This window comes from Electrona antarctica, assembly GCF_951216825.1.
Source record: "Electrona antarctica genome assembly, chromosome: 17".
Lineage (NCBI taxonomy): Eukaryota > Metazoa > Chordata > Actinopteri > Myctophiformes > Myctophidae > Electrona > Electrona antarctica.
This window is the reverse complement of record NC_136798.1, coordinates 16,502,527-16,520,863: the sequence shown is the minus strand read 5'-3', so window position 1 is coordinate 16,520,863 and position 18,337 is coordinate 16,502,527. Positions and strand designations below refer to the sequence as shown.

General features: G+C 43.4%; 1 protein-coding gene across 1 annotated transcript in view; it reads left to right on the top strand.

Moving 5' to 3' along the window:
* Positions 1-18,337, top strand: part of phip (PHIP subunit of CUL4-Ring ligase complex) — a gene marked incomplete at its 3' end in the record, with an annotated part of 67,591 nt that overhangs the window by 24,353 nt on the left and 24,901 nt on the right. Inside the window, exons 15-25 of the mRNA XM_079526308.1 lie at positions 1,551-1,685; positions 3,201-3,329; positions 5,085-5,310; positions 6,917-7,087; positions 8,889-9,072; positions 10,203-10,296; positions 10,797-10,937; positions 11,260-11,360; positions 13,477-13,687; positions 14,712-14,822; positions 15,831-15,938. Coding sequence (XP_079382434.1) covers positions 1,551-1,685; positions 3,201-3,329; positions 5,085-5,310; positions 6,917-7,087; positions 8,889-9,072; positions 10,203-10,296; positions 10,797-10,937; positions 11,260-11,360; positions 13,477-13,687; positions 14,712-14,822; positions 15,831-15,938 — 1,611 coding nt within the window. The remainder of the gene's footprint in view (positions 1-1,550; positions 1,686-3,200; positions 3,330-5,084; positions 5,311-6,916; positions 7,088-8,888; positions 9,073-10,202; positions 10,297-10,796; positions 10,938-11,259; positions 11,361-13,476; positions 13,688-14,711; positions 14,823-15,830; positions 15,939-18,337) is intronic.

Here is an 18,337-nt window from a genome sequence, read left to right as displayed (position 1 = left end):
TTACACAACGCGTGGATTCAGGTTCTCAGCCACCACAACCGATTTCAGTCACTTAGATTCCATAGAAGCCGGCATAATTATCTTCTATAAAAGCGTGCCATTCACCTAAAATTGGCTCTCTACAAGCTTACAACACGTGCATGTTGTAAGCTTGTTATTCGTTTATGAAACACAGCACTAGTGTGTGGGGGCTGCTTTCATAAATCACATATTTGGACTTGGCCTAACAACATTTGACACACACTCACTATTTTTGACAAAAATGTTGAATGTTGTTAACTGGGAAGTGCTGTGTTAATTCATGTGATGATAACATTAATAGCACTGATTGTCCAACGTTAAACGCGAGGAACTTCAGTTTATATAGCACCTTTATCCAAAGCGCGCTACGATGTGCATTTCATTCACCCATTCACACACACTCGCACACCGATAGCTGAGGAAACCATGCAAGGCGCCAACCTGCTCATCGGGAGCAGTCAGGAGTTCAGTGTGTTGCTTCAACACTAACCCAGGGGGAGCCGGGGATCGAACCAGTAACTTCTGGTTCCGGCTCTACCTCCTGAAGAACGGCTCAGTGCATTTCCTTCTCAGAGCTGAGACCGACAGTGAACATTCACCTCCCCCTTCTGCCTCCGTCCACGTGAACTCGCTCCATGTACTGTGTGTTTACTTTAAGCAAACAATACTTGTGTCTTCTTGGCTGATTGTCAGCGTCCTACACACACACACACACACACACACACACACACACACACACACACACACACACACACACACACACACACACACACACACACACACACACACACACACACACACAAAGGCTGGTTTGTGTAAAGCACCGGATGTCAACACATAGGGTCTGGGGTCCAGGGAGTCCCCAGGTAAATAACGTGGAGGCGGAAGGCAGGCTTAATGTCCACTTCCGGTTTATTTCCGGTTGTATCCGTTGCTTAGGAACGTAGAACCATTCATACGTTGGCGAAGAGCGCAATCTATCATAAACCACTGAAAAGACCACATGACGGAGATCTCCGTCATCGGTGGTGAAGCGTTGGTCTAGACTTGATGGAGATCTCCATCAACGGCAGGGAATGTCTTCATATTGGTGTAGTGTACGTGGTCAGCACCTCCTCAACGATGCGTGCTCCTGCTCCCGTGTTGAACCGGGCCTCTGTGAAATTTAAACGCTTTGAGAACGACTGGTGTTCTAGCTCTGGATTACATTATTTATTATGTTCTGCTTTTATTCCTACTGGACGACAGCTGTTTTCCCGGTGGTGGTGTGGTTCAGAGAGAGGTGTGTGTGTGTGTGTGTGTGTGTGTGTGTGTGTGTGTGTGTGTGTGTGTGTGTGTGTGTGTGTGTGTGTGTGTGTGTGTGTGTGTGTGTGTGTGTGTGTGTGTGTGTGTGTGTGTGTGTGTGTGTGTGTGTGTGTGTGTGTGTGTGTGTGTGTGTGTGTGTGTGTGTGTGTGTGTGTGTGTGTGTGTGTGTGTGTGCTGACATCTCACAGTGTGTGTTGCTGCTGTGTCACGTTTGTCTTCTGTAGGGTCACGAGGACGAGGTGTTTGTTCTGGAGCCGCACCCCTTTGATCCCAGAATCCTCTTCTCTGCCGGGCATGATGGGAACTGTATTGTGTGGGACCTGGCCAGAGGAGTGAAGATCCGCTCCTATTTCAACATGGTGAGACCGTCCGTTTTATACTTTCAGTTGTTGCACTGGTTCTCAACCCGTGGGCCGTGAGGATAATGCAAGTGGGACCCCAAATAATTGACAAAACACAACATAAAAAAGATGAAAAATATATGGCATTTTTCTTTAAAAATGTTGCTTTCGTTGTTTTACCGATAAATAGGAACTTGAAGTATAACATATTAGTTCCATTCATTCAAGCCAGAAAACGACAGATGAATTTATCATTAAAATAAACATTCTTTGCAAAATGACCATCTGACCACTTAACCCGCAGCCAAAAGGCTGCAGTGTTTAGTGGTGAGATGTATGTGTGCTATCTCCTTGTCTCACTCTCACTCATCTTCCAGCAGTGTTCTGCCAATGTTCTCTGTCAACATAATGGCTTTGTACTGTGGGAGGTTAAGGTACACTTATTTCATGGCTTCAGATTATATTTTGTGTGTGTGTGTGTGTGTGTGTGTGTGCGTGCGTGCGGCGACATCAGTCATTGTTTAACTTCCGTCCTTCGTCCCCATGGTAACCATTGACAGTATAATAATGACTAATGCAGTGAGTCACTCAGTCAGCCAGCCAGCCAGTCAGCGTTGTTGTGGGGCACAAATCTCCATCTATACATGTTATGTCCTTCCCCCATTACAGTACATTAATGCGATAATTTGGCATGTAACAATATATAATAAAATAAAATAAAATCGATTTTCAATTAAAACATTTTTTTGGGGGGGTGGCTAGTGAATTATGGTGTGTGTGAAATGTGAGCTTTAATCATATTCCATCATATTCAAGTACTTTTGGAGAGAAAAGAGTCACTTTCAGTAGTAGAGCAATAATAAGCGATAATGTGTCACACTACAGTGTCACCAAAGTATTTTGCTTGTGGCTAAACAATGACTACATGGATGGTTCTGTTATACATTTCCTGAAAAATATCGGTTTTGGACATGCAATGTTTCTGCCCGATAGAGACAATAGAGTGTATTAATAACGCTGTGTATCCTCAATCCAATTTGATACTTCCGGGCATGACTGACACAACGGTGGCATTCAAACCAGTCTAATATTACCAGGGAGGACTTTGTCATTATTTCTGTTTGATGCAGAGCAACATTTAAGGCATTTGTTTTCACAGCTTGTCGCCACAAGCAGTGATTTATCAAATAATCTAGCACAGCGGTGCTCAGCGTTCTGATTGTCGCAGGAAATCTGTAATCAATACGTTGTGATGAATGTGATACTTTTGCTCATTTGCAGAGTAGTTTTAAACAACACGTTAAACTTAAAGCACCATTCTGGTCTTTTGACTACTTCTAGCCATTACAGAGATTCTCAAATAGAGACTCTGCGAGCGAATATAGGAGGGGACGGGGTGGACGACGGTGCTGCATGCTCACAGTCAGAACAGTCTCATTGAAAAACATGTATTCTAATGGGATTTCATCGTTCACTCGCTCGCATCACTGGCGTAATAGTGAATCCCCTGGGTTTGTGTGTTCCTCTGTTCAGATCGAGGGTCAAGGCCATGGCGCGGTGTTTGACTGTAAGTGCAGCCCAGACGGGCAGCATTTTGCTGCCACCGACTCCCACGGACACCTGCTGATCTTCGGCTTTGGTTCCAGCAGCAAATACGACAAGGTAAACAACAGAGCCACGCTAATCCACCACAAGGTTCTACACACACACCAACATAAGGCCTGTCTTTTTACAGCAGTGGTTCTCAAACCATTTCATGTTGAGGACCCCAAACGTTTTTGGCCGTGGATCCCCTCCACTTTTGCCTATCTGAAAAGTGGGCCAGGGACGCCCATACAAGATTTGTGTTGTTAAAATGTTTCAAAATGTGTCAACATTTCTAAAAAAAAATGTCAAGATTTTTGGAAATTAGCAGAGCTACAAAATCCGATGTATATAGGGTTAACACTCTATTTGCTAGCCATTTCGGGCAGAGCTAGCCTTGTGGTGCTAAGGGTGATGCATTGAACGAAGGACCTTTTCTGAGGCCCACACTAAATGTTCTCTTATAGCGAGAATCACACAGCATACCTCATGTAACCTTTATGTAACACCTGCTTTTGTAGTAACGTACTCTTCTTGAACAGAAAGCCTAGTTAGGAGCCGTTTTATGTCAGGCGCTGTGTATCGTTCCAACTCGGCTAGCCGAGTTCGCCGAGGGACGGTGGTGTTGCTGTTTTTTCCTCCGAGGTGGAAAGACTGTTGTGACGCGGTTAGTGTTGCTGCCCGCCTGCCCACCTCCCGTAACACAACAGCGCATTTGCATTGTTCCATCTGACCGGCATTGATCATCATGATAAAGAAATAACCGCTCGCCGAGGGACGATACAATCCGTGATAGTTTTATTGTTTGAATATGAAGAAAAAAGGAGACAGAAATCTGACCGACAGACACTCACAGTCACACACTACACACAAGACCCCTCCCCTCCCTCCGCTGAAACAAACAGGAGGGAGCCCTCCCCTCCCCTCCCTGAAACAAAGAGGGAGAAACAGGAATGAGAGGTAGACCGAGGCGATCGGCTTGTTATGCAGCGATTCTGTTGAGGCATTGAGGCATTTTATTCTTTTTTTTGGGGGATCACGTGATTGGAGTGTTGTGCTATGAACCAGGGCTGGTTGATAAATTGCCCGGGTGTGTAGAAAGGCGATTGAAAGTAATCAATAAAAACATGCGCTAAACGAACATCTACGTGTCCCGCACCGGACCGTTGGGATTCGAACCACAGAGAAAACCGTTTCCCGCACGGGCTGTGTTAAATGCTACTTCTTTAATGCTACATTGTCAAATTTGGCTGGGGACCCCCTGGAACCCCCTGAAAGACCCCTGTGTGAGTTTTACAGCATCTTTTATAATTAGCGAGCCTCATGAGCATTAATATTTTCCGCCGCAAATCTGATATCTCGCCTCTCTTTGTGTTTGTCTCTGTATTATTAAAAATAAGAATATATATTTTTTTAGAATCGATTAGTACGTGCGTTCGTGTGTGCGTGCGATTAGTAGAACTATTGCATCCTATAGTCTTTTGTTTAAATGCCTCGACCACGTAGAATGACCTACAGCTTAAATTTGTTCTCCCATAACATACAGTCAATTTAAATCTTTGATTACAGACTTACCCACGAGTGTCTGAAACTGCTTCTAAACATGTATTATATCACGCGATGGGGAAACGTTGCTGCTTTGTTTTTGCTTTTTGTTTGTTATGTTGTTACAATGTTGTTAGGGTGTATCTCGACGGTTGCCCTGCAAATGAGGGCAACCTCAATGTCTTTCGAGAATAAATAAAGGTTTGAATGAATGAATGTGATTCTGTTTCTTTCTCTCGCTCTCTCTCTCTCTCTCTCTCTCTCTCTCTCTCTGTTCCCCTCGTGCAGATAGCGGACCAGATGTTCTTCCACACAGACTACCGTCCGCTGATCCGCGACGCCAACAACTACGTCCTGGATGAGCAGACGCAGCAGGCGCCCCACCTCATGCCCCCTCCCTTCCTGGTGGACGTGGACGGAAACCCCCACCCGCCCAGATACCAGCGCCTGGTGCCCGGCAGGGAGAGCTGCCGAGAGGAGCAGCTCATCCCCCAGATGGGGGTCACCTCCTCAGGTAACGAAGGGAGCGCGATCCTTCTGGGACGGGACGACATCTGGCTACTGGCCACAGGGGTGTAGTTAGAGCGATGGGGTCCGGTGGCCCCCAGGGGTTCTCTGAGGGGGTTCCAGGGCAAAATTTGTTAAAGATGGAGTGCCGTGATATTTTTCCCCCCTTAAAACACGATCATCAGGTACTATTTTTCAAAAGAGTGTACAATAAGTGTTAAAATTATGTTTCTATGTGGCCACACCCACCAGTTCATTAAATATACCTGGTTTTCACCTTAGCACCACCAACCTGAATTTAAGCCTCGCCCACAGCTGTGTGTATGATAATGGGGATGGGTTAGGGTTATGATGATGTCAAAAAAATGGTGTATTTATTATTGGGCCTTGTGACTCAAAGGCTTTCAGCTTTTAGGAAGAAACCAAAAATAAACAGGGAAGACATATTACCTTGCCGTTCTACCCCAAATTTGAACCTGGGGACTCTCCGCTCACACAGGCACGCACACACGCAGGCACGCAGGCACGCACACACACACACACACACACACACACACACACGCACACACACACACACACACACACACACACACACACACACACACACACACACACACACACACACACACACACACAAACGTAAAAATGGTCACGAAGTGCAAACACAAGGACCCCTGAACCGTGAACTGAAATTGAATTGAAGCTAGTTTGCCTCCCCGCTTCACAGACACTTAGGAATAGGGTGTGTGACATAAGGTACACATTCAGATTGGTTAAACAATGTGCATGACACCATGAAAGTCTAGTAGTTGCTATTTTAACAGCTCTTTGCCCGGAGCTTACACTGTTGCCTGCTAATCTTACCCCATTTGTCAGCTGCAAAAAGGCCCTAATTAGGCAGATGATGCTGTCCTCTCAGCCCATTATTTGCTCGGAATAAGCATTGTAGCACTGGTGGTGTCTGCGCTCTGACCTGCAGCATTCTCAACAGCAAAACAGCAGCTTTGGTTGAGAATGAGGTTAGCTTTGTGCAATGTGGGATTCCCGTTGGAAACATCAGAACATTAAATAATGTAGATAATATAATTTAGCTTGCAGACAAGAACAGTTTTTCATGTTAACATCGATGTGATGTGACGTGATGTGATGTGATGTGATGTAATATGACGTCCCATGACAAGCCCTAGTCTATACTTCATCGTATGACGCAAAAATACCCTATCTGCAAGCTCACAATGCGTCGCACACTTGAAGTGAGGGGCGCTCTTATCATCATACATCATCACATTCCATGCTCAGCCAATCAAATCATCACATTCAGTGATACAAGCACACACAGCTGTGCATAGGAGGTGCTAGCGCCCCTCAAAAAAAAAGAGAATTTAAGTTAACACTTAAAACCTATTTCCAAAATATGGAAAATATCCTCTCCACTCAATCGATCTAAAGTTAAATGAATCTGCAAAAACATTGGAGTTTGGAGAAAATATGCAGACGCTAGGGGGCGTGGCGGCGGAAATTGCCATCCCCTGTCTCTCTCCATCCATGTCATGTCAGGTTTGAACCAGGTGGTGACTTGACGACCCTGTCTCTCTCCATCCATGTCATGTCAGGTTTGAACCAGGTGGTGAGTGAGCAGGCGGTGGACGGCCCCAGTCCTCTGGACACCATGATCCACAGACTGCAGCGGGAGCAAGACCAGAGACGGACCGGCAACAACGAGCCCCCTAACACCACCACCAGCCCTCCTACCCCTGCTGCCATCAGCACCAGGTCCAACAGAGGTACTGTATGCACGCACACACCACCACCCCTCCTACCCCTTCCAAACGCACGCACGCACGCACGCACGCACGCACGCACGCACGCACGCACGCACGCACGCACGCACGCACGCACGCACGCACACACACCATACACTCACACATGGGCACAGGTTCAGTCTCAGTGTGGATTGGAAGGAAATTGTGTCAGACAAGGGTGAAATTGTATGCTTATGAGATTAGATGAGATTAAACAGGACCATATGAGATGAAATGAACATTTATTTATCCCTGATGAGGAATTCTGAGGCTACAGTCTGTAGGAGAATAGAGACGCTTGGAGAGAACACAACAATGAATTGCATCAGAGAGTAATGAAGGAAAAACAAGAATGACTCAGTCATAACTGTCAGGTGCAGAAAGCTCTCGTTTAGGAACATCTACACAGTATAATCAGTTTGTGTGCCGCAGCCTCTGCCTCATCTCACGGCTTCACGTTGCGGAGTTTAGACTATGGGTTTTATGGGTAAGTCTCCCATTGGCTTAGAGGCAGCCTAGAGACGAGGCAGCCAATCATGAAAAAGTATCCACTACGGTCGCTACTAGAGGTAGTAGCACCTGCCGCGTTTCAAGCACCTGGCAAAAAGATTTATCTCTTGGGGCAAATTTGGTTGTTACAGCAGTCAGTAGGATAAAGACAGAATAGCGTTACTATAAACATATTATACGTTCTCAGTATGGTATTGTATGCAAACAGACATGGATTAATGAAATTACAGAGCCGACACTGAACATAAATTACTGTAGTCTGTGATAGAAAGGTTTCCATTGCAAAACAGTGAACATGTCTTAATGATGGAGTAAGTTGTACCCTGCCAGGTGGACCAGATGGAATGGGAATCGGTGCTGCTGGGTTTTGTTGTGGTTGTTTTTTACAGTGTGACCCTATATGTCTCTTCAAGGAGATTGAAACAAACAGAAATTAAAATTACTTACAGCAATACAAAAATTAATGATGAATACAGATATAGAGCGCCGAAGTCCTGACGTCATTCGCTCATCCCCTCGATTCCCCTGGTTCACGGAAGTAATTTCTCAGGGAGGTGTCTCTGTATCGTTTGCGACAGTCAGTCACTCATATATGATACAGTCTGTTTCTAACGAAAATGTAACTAATTCAATAGCAGTAAAAATAGAGTTTTCTCTCAGTCAGTTGATTCTTCATATCGATATGAGTAAAGCGGCCTGGATGATTTGTTGATTTTTCAAACACAGTTCTTATATGAGGCGATCTAAAATCCTCCTATGGATTTGCGCCCTCTACCGATATTGACGTCAGACTTCGGTGCTCTATACATACTCTTAACCATTCATCCAAGTTTTCTAAGATTGTAACTGTACATACATTCATAATTAGACTTGTATTACAGTATATGTGGATCTAGAGGTATATCTGTCCCAGATACTTTACTTTAATCTCACGTTGGACCGACAGCCATATAGTTAATATTTTATGGCACGACCAGATTGATTAACCTCTTTATACTTTGTCACACAGATGTGTTGTGCACAAATAGTAAACATTGCTGATCTACAAGCTTGATGCCATGTGTCGTGCAATGAGCTTGTAGTTTCCCTCTTTTGTTGTTACGCCAATATGCTTAGTTTGTTTTTTCTCGCCTATAATGCCATGCCCAAACCATGGCTCAATTACGAATGGATTATTCAATAAAATGTTCGATACAGTCAGTAGTACACACACCCCTAAAACGGATTCAGATGATCAAGGTCCCCCCTCTCTCCCCCCACCCTCTCCTCCCAGGGTCCGTAGGCTCCCCCTCAGAGTTGCACTCTCCTCACAACGTGGGTCTGCGTCGCAGCGGGCAGATCGAGGGCGTGCGGCAGATGCACAGTAACGCCCCACGCAGCCAGATGGCCACAGAGAGGGACCTGGTGGCCTGGAGGTGCAGGGTGCTGGTCCCCGAGCTGGAGGACGCCACCGTCAGGTGACACACACTTTAATCACCCATTTAGACCTGGCAGTGCCGCGCTATGAGCTTGTAGATCTGCTATTTTTGAAAAATCATAGCCTGGCATGGAACTTCGGTGTGGAAGATTTATTTCCAGCGGGTGGTTACAAACAGATTCCAACATCACAGCAAAGAAAAGTCTCACTTTGAATAGTGCGCTCTGATTGGTTAGCCACAACTCTGAGGTGAGCGAAATGTAAGTGCCTGACCAATCTCCTCCAATTTCAGTCTTATCATAAATAAATACATTTTAAATTCAAGAAATCTACAAGCTCAGAACGTGGTACAAGGCGGAGCTTAAAAGTTTGGGAACCACAGTTTATTTGAGTCCACATTTATGACATTTTTTCAGTTGCTTCTGATGTACTCGAAATTAGGGGTTTAAGCAACTAGTCGACTATTCAACTAGTTCGACTAGTAAATCCACTAGTTGACCTTGTTGGTACTAGTTGACTAGTTGATAAGAGGAAAAAAAAGGGGGGCGGGGGTTTCCCGTTTTTGTTTTTCTATAGTTATAGTCACCATTGTACACAGTTTTTAAATGTACAAATATATATATTTTTTACATAATTGGTAGTTAAACAAATAGTCGACTAGGCAAACTAGTCAACTAGTAAAAATCACTAGAAGAAAACACTTGAAATTCCATGTGTGTCAGTCAGTGCATGTTTAATTCAGAATGTAAACAAAATACATGAACACATTCACAGTAGAATAGGTCATACACTTCCATCTGCCATAGTGTGGCAGTGTGTCACACAAACACACGCATACACACGCAAGCACATTCACGTGCTGCAGATATGGCAAATAAGTTAATACATATACAAATACGTGTCTGACAACGACCGGTGCTGTACTAATTATGTGATCATCTCAGTGAAATGATCAGGTGATTATGTATTATGTAATACTAATAACTGACAGGCCTACACACAATTTGACACAAACAGACCTACATAGCTGGAAATCTGATTTGAATGATTTGTTTGCCGTGTGTGTGTGTGTGTGTGTGTGTGTGTGTGTGTGTGTGTGTGTGTGTGTGTGTGTGTGTGTGTGTGTGTGTGTGTGCGCGTCTGTGTGTGTGTGTGTGTGTGTGTGTGTAGGAGACAGGTGAGCTGGCGTGAGGAGAAGGGGGAGGAGGAGATCAACATCTACCGGTCGGAGCGGAGGAGACGCACTGTGGCCAAGGAGAGCAGGGTAAAGTCACGTGACCTGCACTTGACCCCCGTCTATGCTATAGTGCAGTGGTTTTCAACCCTTTGCATTTCAAGGCCCATTATTTATTCGGCACTTGAGCCACAGACCACCATTTGATGACATTTTTCCTCAATTTAGCCCCAATATTATTTTATTGTTGTATAAAATCTTGTCCACAATTCCACGCTGTATTGAGACCCCCACAATTGCATGCTGTATTGAGACCCGTAATGGTCTATTTGGTTTCATTTTACACTCTCAAGAGTTAAAAACTTTACCAACTTTCCCTAATTTTTCTTCCAATTTTGTCTGCATTTTTGTTTTGTTTCATCACTAACCATTTCACTTGTTTATCCTGTATCATGTAAAGCTTTCCCTCCTGATTGAATCGAATTGGTATCAATCGGGGGAAAAAGAGAGAGAGTCACTTCCAGCTACTTTGCTGTCATGCTCACTACCTCTCCCGTCTCTTCATCGTTCTCTCTTCGTCGTTCTCTCAGGCTCCTCCCGCCTCCGAGTGTGTGGCTGACGACGGGAGGCGGAGCCAGGGTGGTAACCACGGTTACCAGACACGTGCCGCCATCGAGGAGACGAGTCGCCAGAGCGCAGAGGTCGCCGATGACGACGACAGCACCTCCGAGGTAGGATAACCGTTACTATGGCAACGTCTGCCGTCGCTCTCGTTTCCGCGGGATTCTCTCCTTTTGCAGCGTGGAGGTCGGATCGGACTTTGCCCAAATATGGATACTTATATATATGGATACTTCAATACTCAACATTGAATAGTGTCATCATAGACTAGTCACATGTTGCCTGAGAACCCAGTTTATTACAGAGCATCAACTTCCTGTTTGTAAAACCTCTGATAACCTCTGAATGGGGATATATGTGAGTCACGTTTTTGTAGATTCAAAAGTAGAATATTTTGATTTTATTTTATAGAAAGTGTTGTTGTCTTTTTAGGGCGAAGCGGTGGAGGTGCGGCAGGTCAACGGACACTCCTCAGAGGAGGAGAAGGAAGAGGAGGGGAAGGAGCCCTGGCCAGATGAACACAGTAGTTCAAGGTAACACGACCTCAACAACACACGTGCATTAAAGGAGAATTCCATACTAGAACGCTTTCCTACCTTTATTTGTAGTTGTTACGTCCCCACCAAAGAGGTCCAGGTGTTATTTTGTGCAAAAGTGCATTATTGGCTATTTCCCCTACCATAAGCCCTCAATGGGGGCTGGGTTTTTGTGCTAATTCGCTTATTTTCATCGGAATAAGTAGTATAGTGTGCCGCTTGGGATACTATTTACATTATGAAGAGAGGATATATACAAAATAAATTGATTTTTGAGCGATGGAAATAAGCAAATTAGCACAACACCCCATAGCCCCATTCAATTCAATGCAATTCATTGAGGGCTTATGGTAGGGGAAATAATGCGCTTTTGCACAAAACAACACCTGGACCTCTTCGGTGGGGGCATAACAACTACAAATAAAGGTAAGAAAGCCTTCTAGTATGGAATTCTCCTTTAAACCTGTATATAGGAGGGGCTAACACCCCTCAAAAATATATATTTCAACCCCAACAAATTGATTATTTGTAATCAAAATGGCTTATCGATTAAATCAATTTGTTGGATTAACTGTACTGTACCTCTACCAGTGAAGGAACTACTCCAGTGATCAACTGTTGTACTCCTACATACCAGTGACTACTGCAGTGATTAACTGTTGTACTCCTACATACCAGTGACTACTGCAGTGATTAACTGTTGTACTCCTACATACCAGTGACTACTCCAGTGATTAACTGTTGTACTCCTACATACCAGTGACTACTCCAGTGATTAACTGTTGTACTCCTACATACCAGTGACTACTGCAGTGATTAACTGTTGTACTCCTACATACCAGTGACTACTGCAGTGATTAACTGTTGTACTCCTACATACCAGTGACTACTCCAGTGATTAACTGTTGTACTCCTACATACCAGTGACTACTGCAGTGATTAACTGTTGTACTCCTACATACCAGTGACTACTCCAGTGATTAACTGTTGTACTCCTACATACCAGTGACTACTCCAGTGATTAACTGTTGTACTCCTACATACCAGTGACTACTGCAGTGATCAACTGTTGTACTCCTACATACCAGTGACTACTGCTGTGATCAACTGTTGTACTCCTACATACCAGTGACTACTGCAGTGATCAACTGTTGTACTCCTACATACCAGTGACTACTCCAGTGATTAACTGTTGTACTCCTACATACCAGTGACTACTGCAGTGATCAACTGTTGTACTCCTACATACCAGTGACTACTCCAGTGATTAACTGTTGTACTCCTACGTACCAGTGACTACTCCAGTGATCAACTGTTGTACTCCTACATACCAGTGACTACTGCAGTGATCAACTGTTGTACTCCTACATACCAGTGACTACTCCAGTGATTAACTGTTGTACTCCTACGTACCAGTGACTACTGCAGTGATCAACTGTTGTACTCCTACATACCAGTGACTACTGCAGTGATCAACTGTTGTACTCCTACATACCAGTGACTACTGCAGTGATCAACTGTTGTACTCCTACATACCAGTGACTACTCCAGTGATTAACTGTTGTACTCCTACATACCAGTGACTACTCCAGTGATCAACTGTTGTACTCCTACATACCAGTGACTACTGCAGTGATCAACTGTTGTACTCCTACATACCAGTGACTACTCCAGTGATTAACTGTTGTACTCCTACGTACCAGTGACTACTGCAGTGATCAACTGTTGTACTCCTACATACCAGTGACTACTCCAGTGATCAACAGTTGTACTCCTACATACCAGTGACTACTCCAGTGATTAACTGTTGTACTCCTACATACCAGTGACTACTCCAGTGATCAACTGTTGTACTCCTACATACCAGTGACTACTCCAGTGATTAACTGTTGTACTCCTACATACCAGTGACTACTCCAGTGATTAACTGTTGTACTCCTACATACCAGTGACTACTCCAGTGATTAACTGTTGTACTCATACATACCAGTGACTACTGCAGTGATTAACTGTTGTACTCCTACATACCAGTGACTACTTCAGTGATTAACTGTTGTACTCCTACATACCAGTGACTACTCCACTGATTAACTGTTGTACTCCTACGTACCAGTGACTACTCCAGTGATTACTCGGACTGGACGGCAGACGCGGGCATCAACCTGGAGCCGCCCAAGAAGAGCGTCAAAGTGAAGAAGAAGCGCAGCAGCTCGGAGGAGGACAGAGAGAATAAGAGAGAGAGGAAGAAGGAGAGGAAGAAAGACAAGACGGACAAAGACGAAGCGCTACCAAAGAAGAAGAAGCCAAAGGAGGAGAAAAGGAAGGTCTGTCCAGTCATCATCACCGACTTTTCCGTTTTCCAACATTAGGCTTTGTTTGGCCTCCAAAGTGAAATTGTGTCAAATTAAATGGATAAAGAGCCTACACAGAGGCTCTATATATTATCTGTTCATTGCAGGCTATTCACAATGCAGATACTGTATACAGCAGTGTTTCCCAAATAGTGGGTTGGGACCCATTTTGTGGGTTGTGAGTAATTACAGTATATATTCTTTTACGTTTCCTTCATTTGTTTTTAATTATTAGTAGGCTACAATTATCATTATTATTATTCAAAATATTTTTCAGAAATTTCCAAAGAAATGTTTCATACATTTAAAACAAATCAAATAACTGTCTGACATTAAGACATGATGAGAAGAAGTTGTCTCGAGGGGTCCTAGAACTAAAATGTTTGGGAACCACTGGTATATATCGCTAACCTGACTCCGCCAGATGGGGCAGCAGAGAGTACACTGGGTTCCCCCCTCCTGCTCCCATCTGGGAACTCTCAGGCAGACTTGATGCCCGGCCACAAAACGGCCTGGCCAATCAGCAGCAGCTTCTAGCAGCTTCTAGCAGCAGCTTCTAGCTTCTAGCTGCTGCTGATTGGCCAGGCCGTTTTGTGGCCGGGCATCAAGTCTGCCTGAGAGTTCCCAGATGGGAGCAGGAGGAGTGTACTCTCTGCTGCCCCATCTGGCGGAGTCAGGTTAATATATCGCTGCTGTCAGGCAGAAACCTCTTATCTCTATATTTTGTAAATTAATGCCTTACTGTCAGTTTTGGACATATGAGGTTTCCACCCGTCAGAGACAATATATATTATAATTTTAATGTTATCGGTATTGCTTGTGCCACTGATAACTACAGTGACATGCAGTGTTTAATTTATATACCGTCATATGACAAAGTATAAATGAAGCTTAAGAGGGTCGAATTAATCTGCAAGTTCTTGTGCAAGACATGCATATTTATGAATTAAACCATTATGAAACGATATATAAAACATCTGTTTTGTCTGTTTCGCAGAGGCCAGAGTTCCAGGAAGCGGGGCTAACTTTAGAAGAGTGGCTACCGTCTAACTGGATCACAGACACGGTGCCTCGCAGGTGTCCTTATATTCCACAGATGGGGGATGAGGTACAAACACCTATTTCTGCTTCTTTGCACGAAACACCAAAGACGAGCATATGAGTGCGTTTGTTTTACCACCTTTGTCGTTATGCCAATTAATTCCCCCCACACATATTTGTATGTTGTCACTGCTGTTGGAGCCCCCACCAGGGAGGACGTAGAGCAGGGATGCCCACAAGGTAGATTGTGATCTACCAGTAGATCACACAGGCTGTGCAGGTAGAACACATGACATTTGGATTTGAAAAAAAGACGAAAATCACTCCGAGACCATGGGCTATAGCCCATCGTCTCGGAGTGATTTTCGTGTTTCTTTCAAATCCTCAAAAATGATGGAAAACGGCATGCTATAGTACAGGGATGCCCACAAGGTAGATTGTGATCTACCAGTAGATCACACAGGCTGTGCAGGTAGAACACATGACATGACCCCTAAAAATATACAATTACAAATAAATAATAAACTATTTTTGGCATCTGCCACACATTAAGGTGACTGCACTTGATTGATCAACATCAAAAAGGGCAGCGCAAACCCACAATGCAACAGGCCTACCGTGTTTTCAAAAGTGTTCGCACAAACATCAATATTAAAAAAAAGGAAAAGTGCATTTGTATTTTCAGCAATGGGATAATATATGTATATATTTTTGGTGGGTAGATCTGGTTGAGCTGGTCATTTTGAAAGTAGCTCTCAAGTCTAGAAAGTGTGGGCACCCCTGACGTAGAGCCTTCGTCCTACTCCTCCTGCCCCCCAGCCCATAGGAATACGTCACCGCCCCCGCCCCGGGTTCTTTTCCCCCAACACAGGCCAATTATTTTCGTATATAGAACGCGATGCATTGTGAGCTTGATGAGTGGCTAATTTTGCTACTTTTGTGTGACACTGTAGTATGACCAAGTAGGGCATTAAATTACAGAACAACATAAACAGTTAAAATGATGGAGATACAAGGTTTCTGCCTGACAGCAACGATAAGGTGTGTGTGTGTGCGTGTGCGTGTGCGTGTGCAGGTATACTACTTCAGACAGGGCCATGAAGCGTATGTGGAGATGGCTAAACAGAAAAAGATCTACAGCATCAACCACAAGAAACAGCCCTGGCACAAGATGGAGCTTCGGGTAAACAATGGCTTACTCTTTTCTTAAAGTGTAGCAGAAGTAGTGCGGCGGATAACCAAACCAATTGTGCATTTTATGACTAAAGCATGAAACTTTCAGAATATCATCTACACACCCCAAGGTTTGATTTCAGACGTGGAACCACTTTCTGACTGACATCTGGTGACCTTGAGGGGTCATTGACCTCAAAATTGCATTTTTGCACGTTTTGCTCCATTATTTTCCACTATAATAATGATTTATTTTTGTTAAATGGAAGTTTTGTTCTAATGAATGACAACTTAAACCCCAATAGTCTACAGAGATGGTGAATCATGTCAACTTTTATGATATAAATGTTATGACATTGTTATAACATTAAAAACATCTAGGAGAGAGAGAGTGCGGAGAGAGAGAGAGTGCGGCGGTTAAGCTCATATATGGAAGGTATTGTGCATGTTATGACTAAAGCATGACACTTTCTACAGTGTTTCTATATATCATGAAGTTTGTTTTTAGACATGGAAACACTTCTGAATTTACATCTGGAACTTGTCAGAGGCTGTACACAGTCAAACCATGCTGTAAACCGCCATAGGGCCCATGTTAAACCCATAAATGTTGTTTCCTTTTATGATTAAAATGTCATCTATAGGCTGGCAGATGATGATTGTTTGCAAAAAGTTATATGTTGGACAATTTGAGTAATTAGCATAATGAGCAAATCAATTGCTTAATGAGCAAATTAACTGGAAATGGCTATCATTTTGCATCCATTTAACTTTGAAAGGTGACTTAAGAGTCAAAGTCTATGTTTGTGATATCCAGAAATTCATCTGTTATTATGGTGAAGTCATACACCCTTTCTTCATTAGCATAATTGACATAAATTATGTAAAACATAGGTACAAATTAGGAATTAGCTATACAGTGTTATTGCTTTTAGTCAACATATCAAGGTTGTTTTAGAGTCTACATCTATATTATGTTACATAAATTAATCTCTTGCCATAACTAAATTATGAAATTGTTCCTCATTTGCATAATTTGCATAAAGTATATAATAATTCGTCTTTCGGCCTATTTTATGACATGTCTAATCCAGTGGAGTGACGGGGCAGCAGTGGCTCATGAGGTAGATCGGACGTCTTGGAATCTGAAAGCAAGGCATGATGCACACTCTGATGTCATGCATTGAACATGTCTGTGATAAAAGCAGGCATCGAGTGTTATCAGATGCTTGTGCTTGTCCTCCTTCCTGTTAGGATGTCAATGTGATACTGTCCTTACTCTCCTACCCCGTGAGAAAGTACCATGCCTACCTAGTCTCTCAATACAGTTCCTGTTGGAACTTCTACAACCCATTCACAAGAAGGATGGCCATAGCTGAATGAGCCACCTGGGAAACAGAAGGTCCCAGATTCAATTCCAGGCCCCGGCAATGTGTCGAGGTATACATTAGCAAGACCCTTAATCCCCAACTACCCCCTGACCTCAAAGGTCTTGAGCAGCAATAACCTAATTGAAGCAGAAAACAGAATTTTCCAATATGATTAATATAAGGTCTAATACACAAAGATAAAGACAAAGAAGATGTAGAGGCTGAAGGAAATGAGGAGAGAGATGATGAAGATAGTGGTAAAAGACCATTGAGTGTGAGGTTGTGGTTCTAAGTGAACTCACAAGTGCTCATTATGGTACAATTTTTGTCCACTCAGTCTGTGTCTCAGAGTAGGGCTGTGGACAGTTCAGAGACTTGCCTACCGGTGACATTGTCGGTAGGCAGGTTTGTTCATTTCGAACATTTAAATGTTATAATTTGATTTTGTATTAATGTGAGAACAATGACTTCTAGAATAGCTAACTTTCCAAAAATATAAAGTCTTCAGTTTATATTAGCTTGGATTGTGTTATGACAGAAATTGTATCATATTATCTCCCAACATCTCCTTACATTCCTGCCACCTAGTAGGAGGTTTAAGAGTATCCAACAGTTACTTCCCCCAAAACGTATGAACCCTGAACGCTCGCCATATACTGCCCCCAAAACCAAAATCATGAGATGAATAGGGCATACAGTAGCATTGGCAGCCATTTTCGGGTTCCATCGTTCCAGACCCCATTGTTTTTTTAGAATCAAGCCATCCAGGACCCTACTGAATCATGACGATAAAACATTTGATTCTGTGATTTATTTTTAAATATTTAATTATATAATATACTATTAGCATTTGTTTTGAGGTTTTTTCATTTGTTTTTATTTATGGTCATTAATTACCAGGATCCTGGATGGCTTGATTACATAGGCTTAGAATGATTGATATTGTTTGGAAATCTCTATATGTGAAATTAAATGAAATGAAATGAATGGGGTCTGGATGGATGGAACCAGAAAATGAATGGAGTCTGGATTACAATTT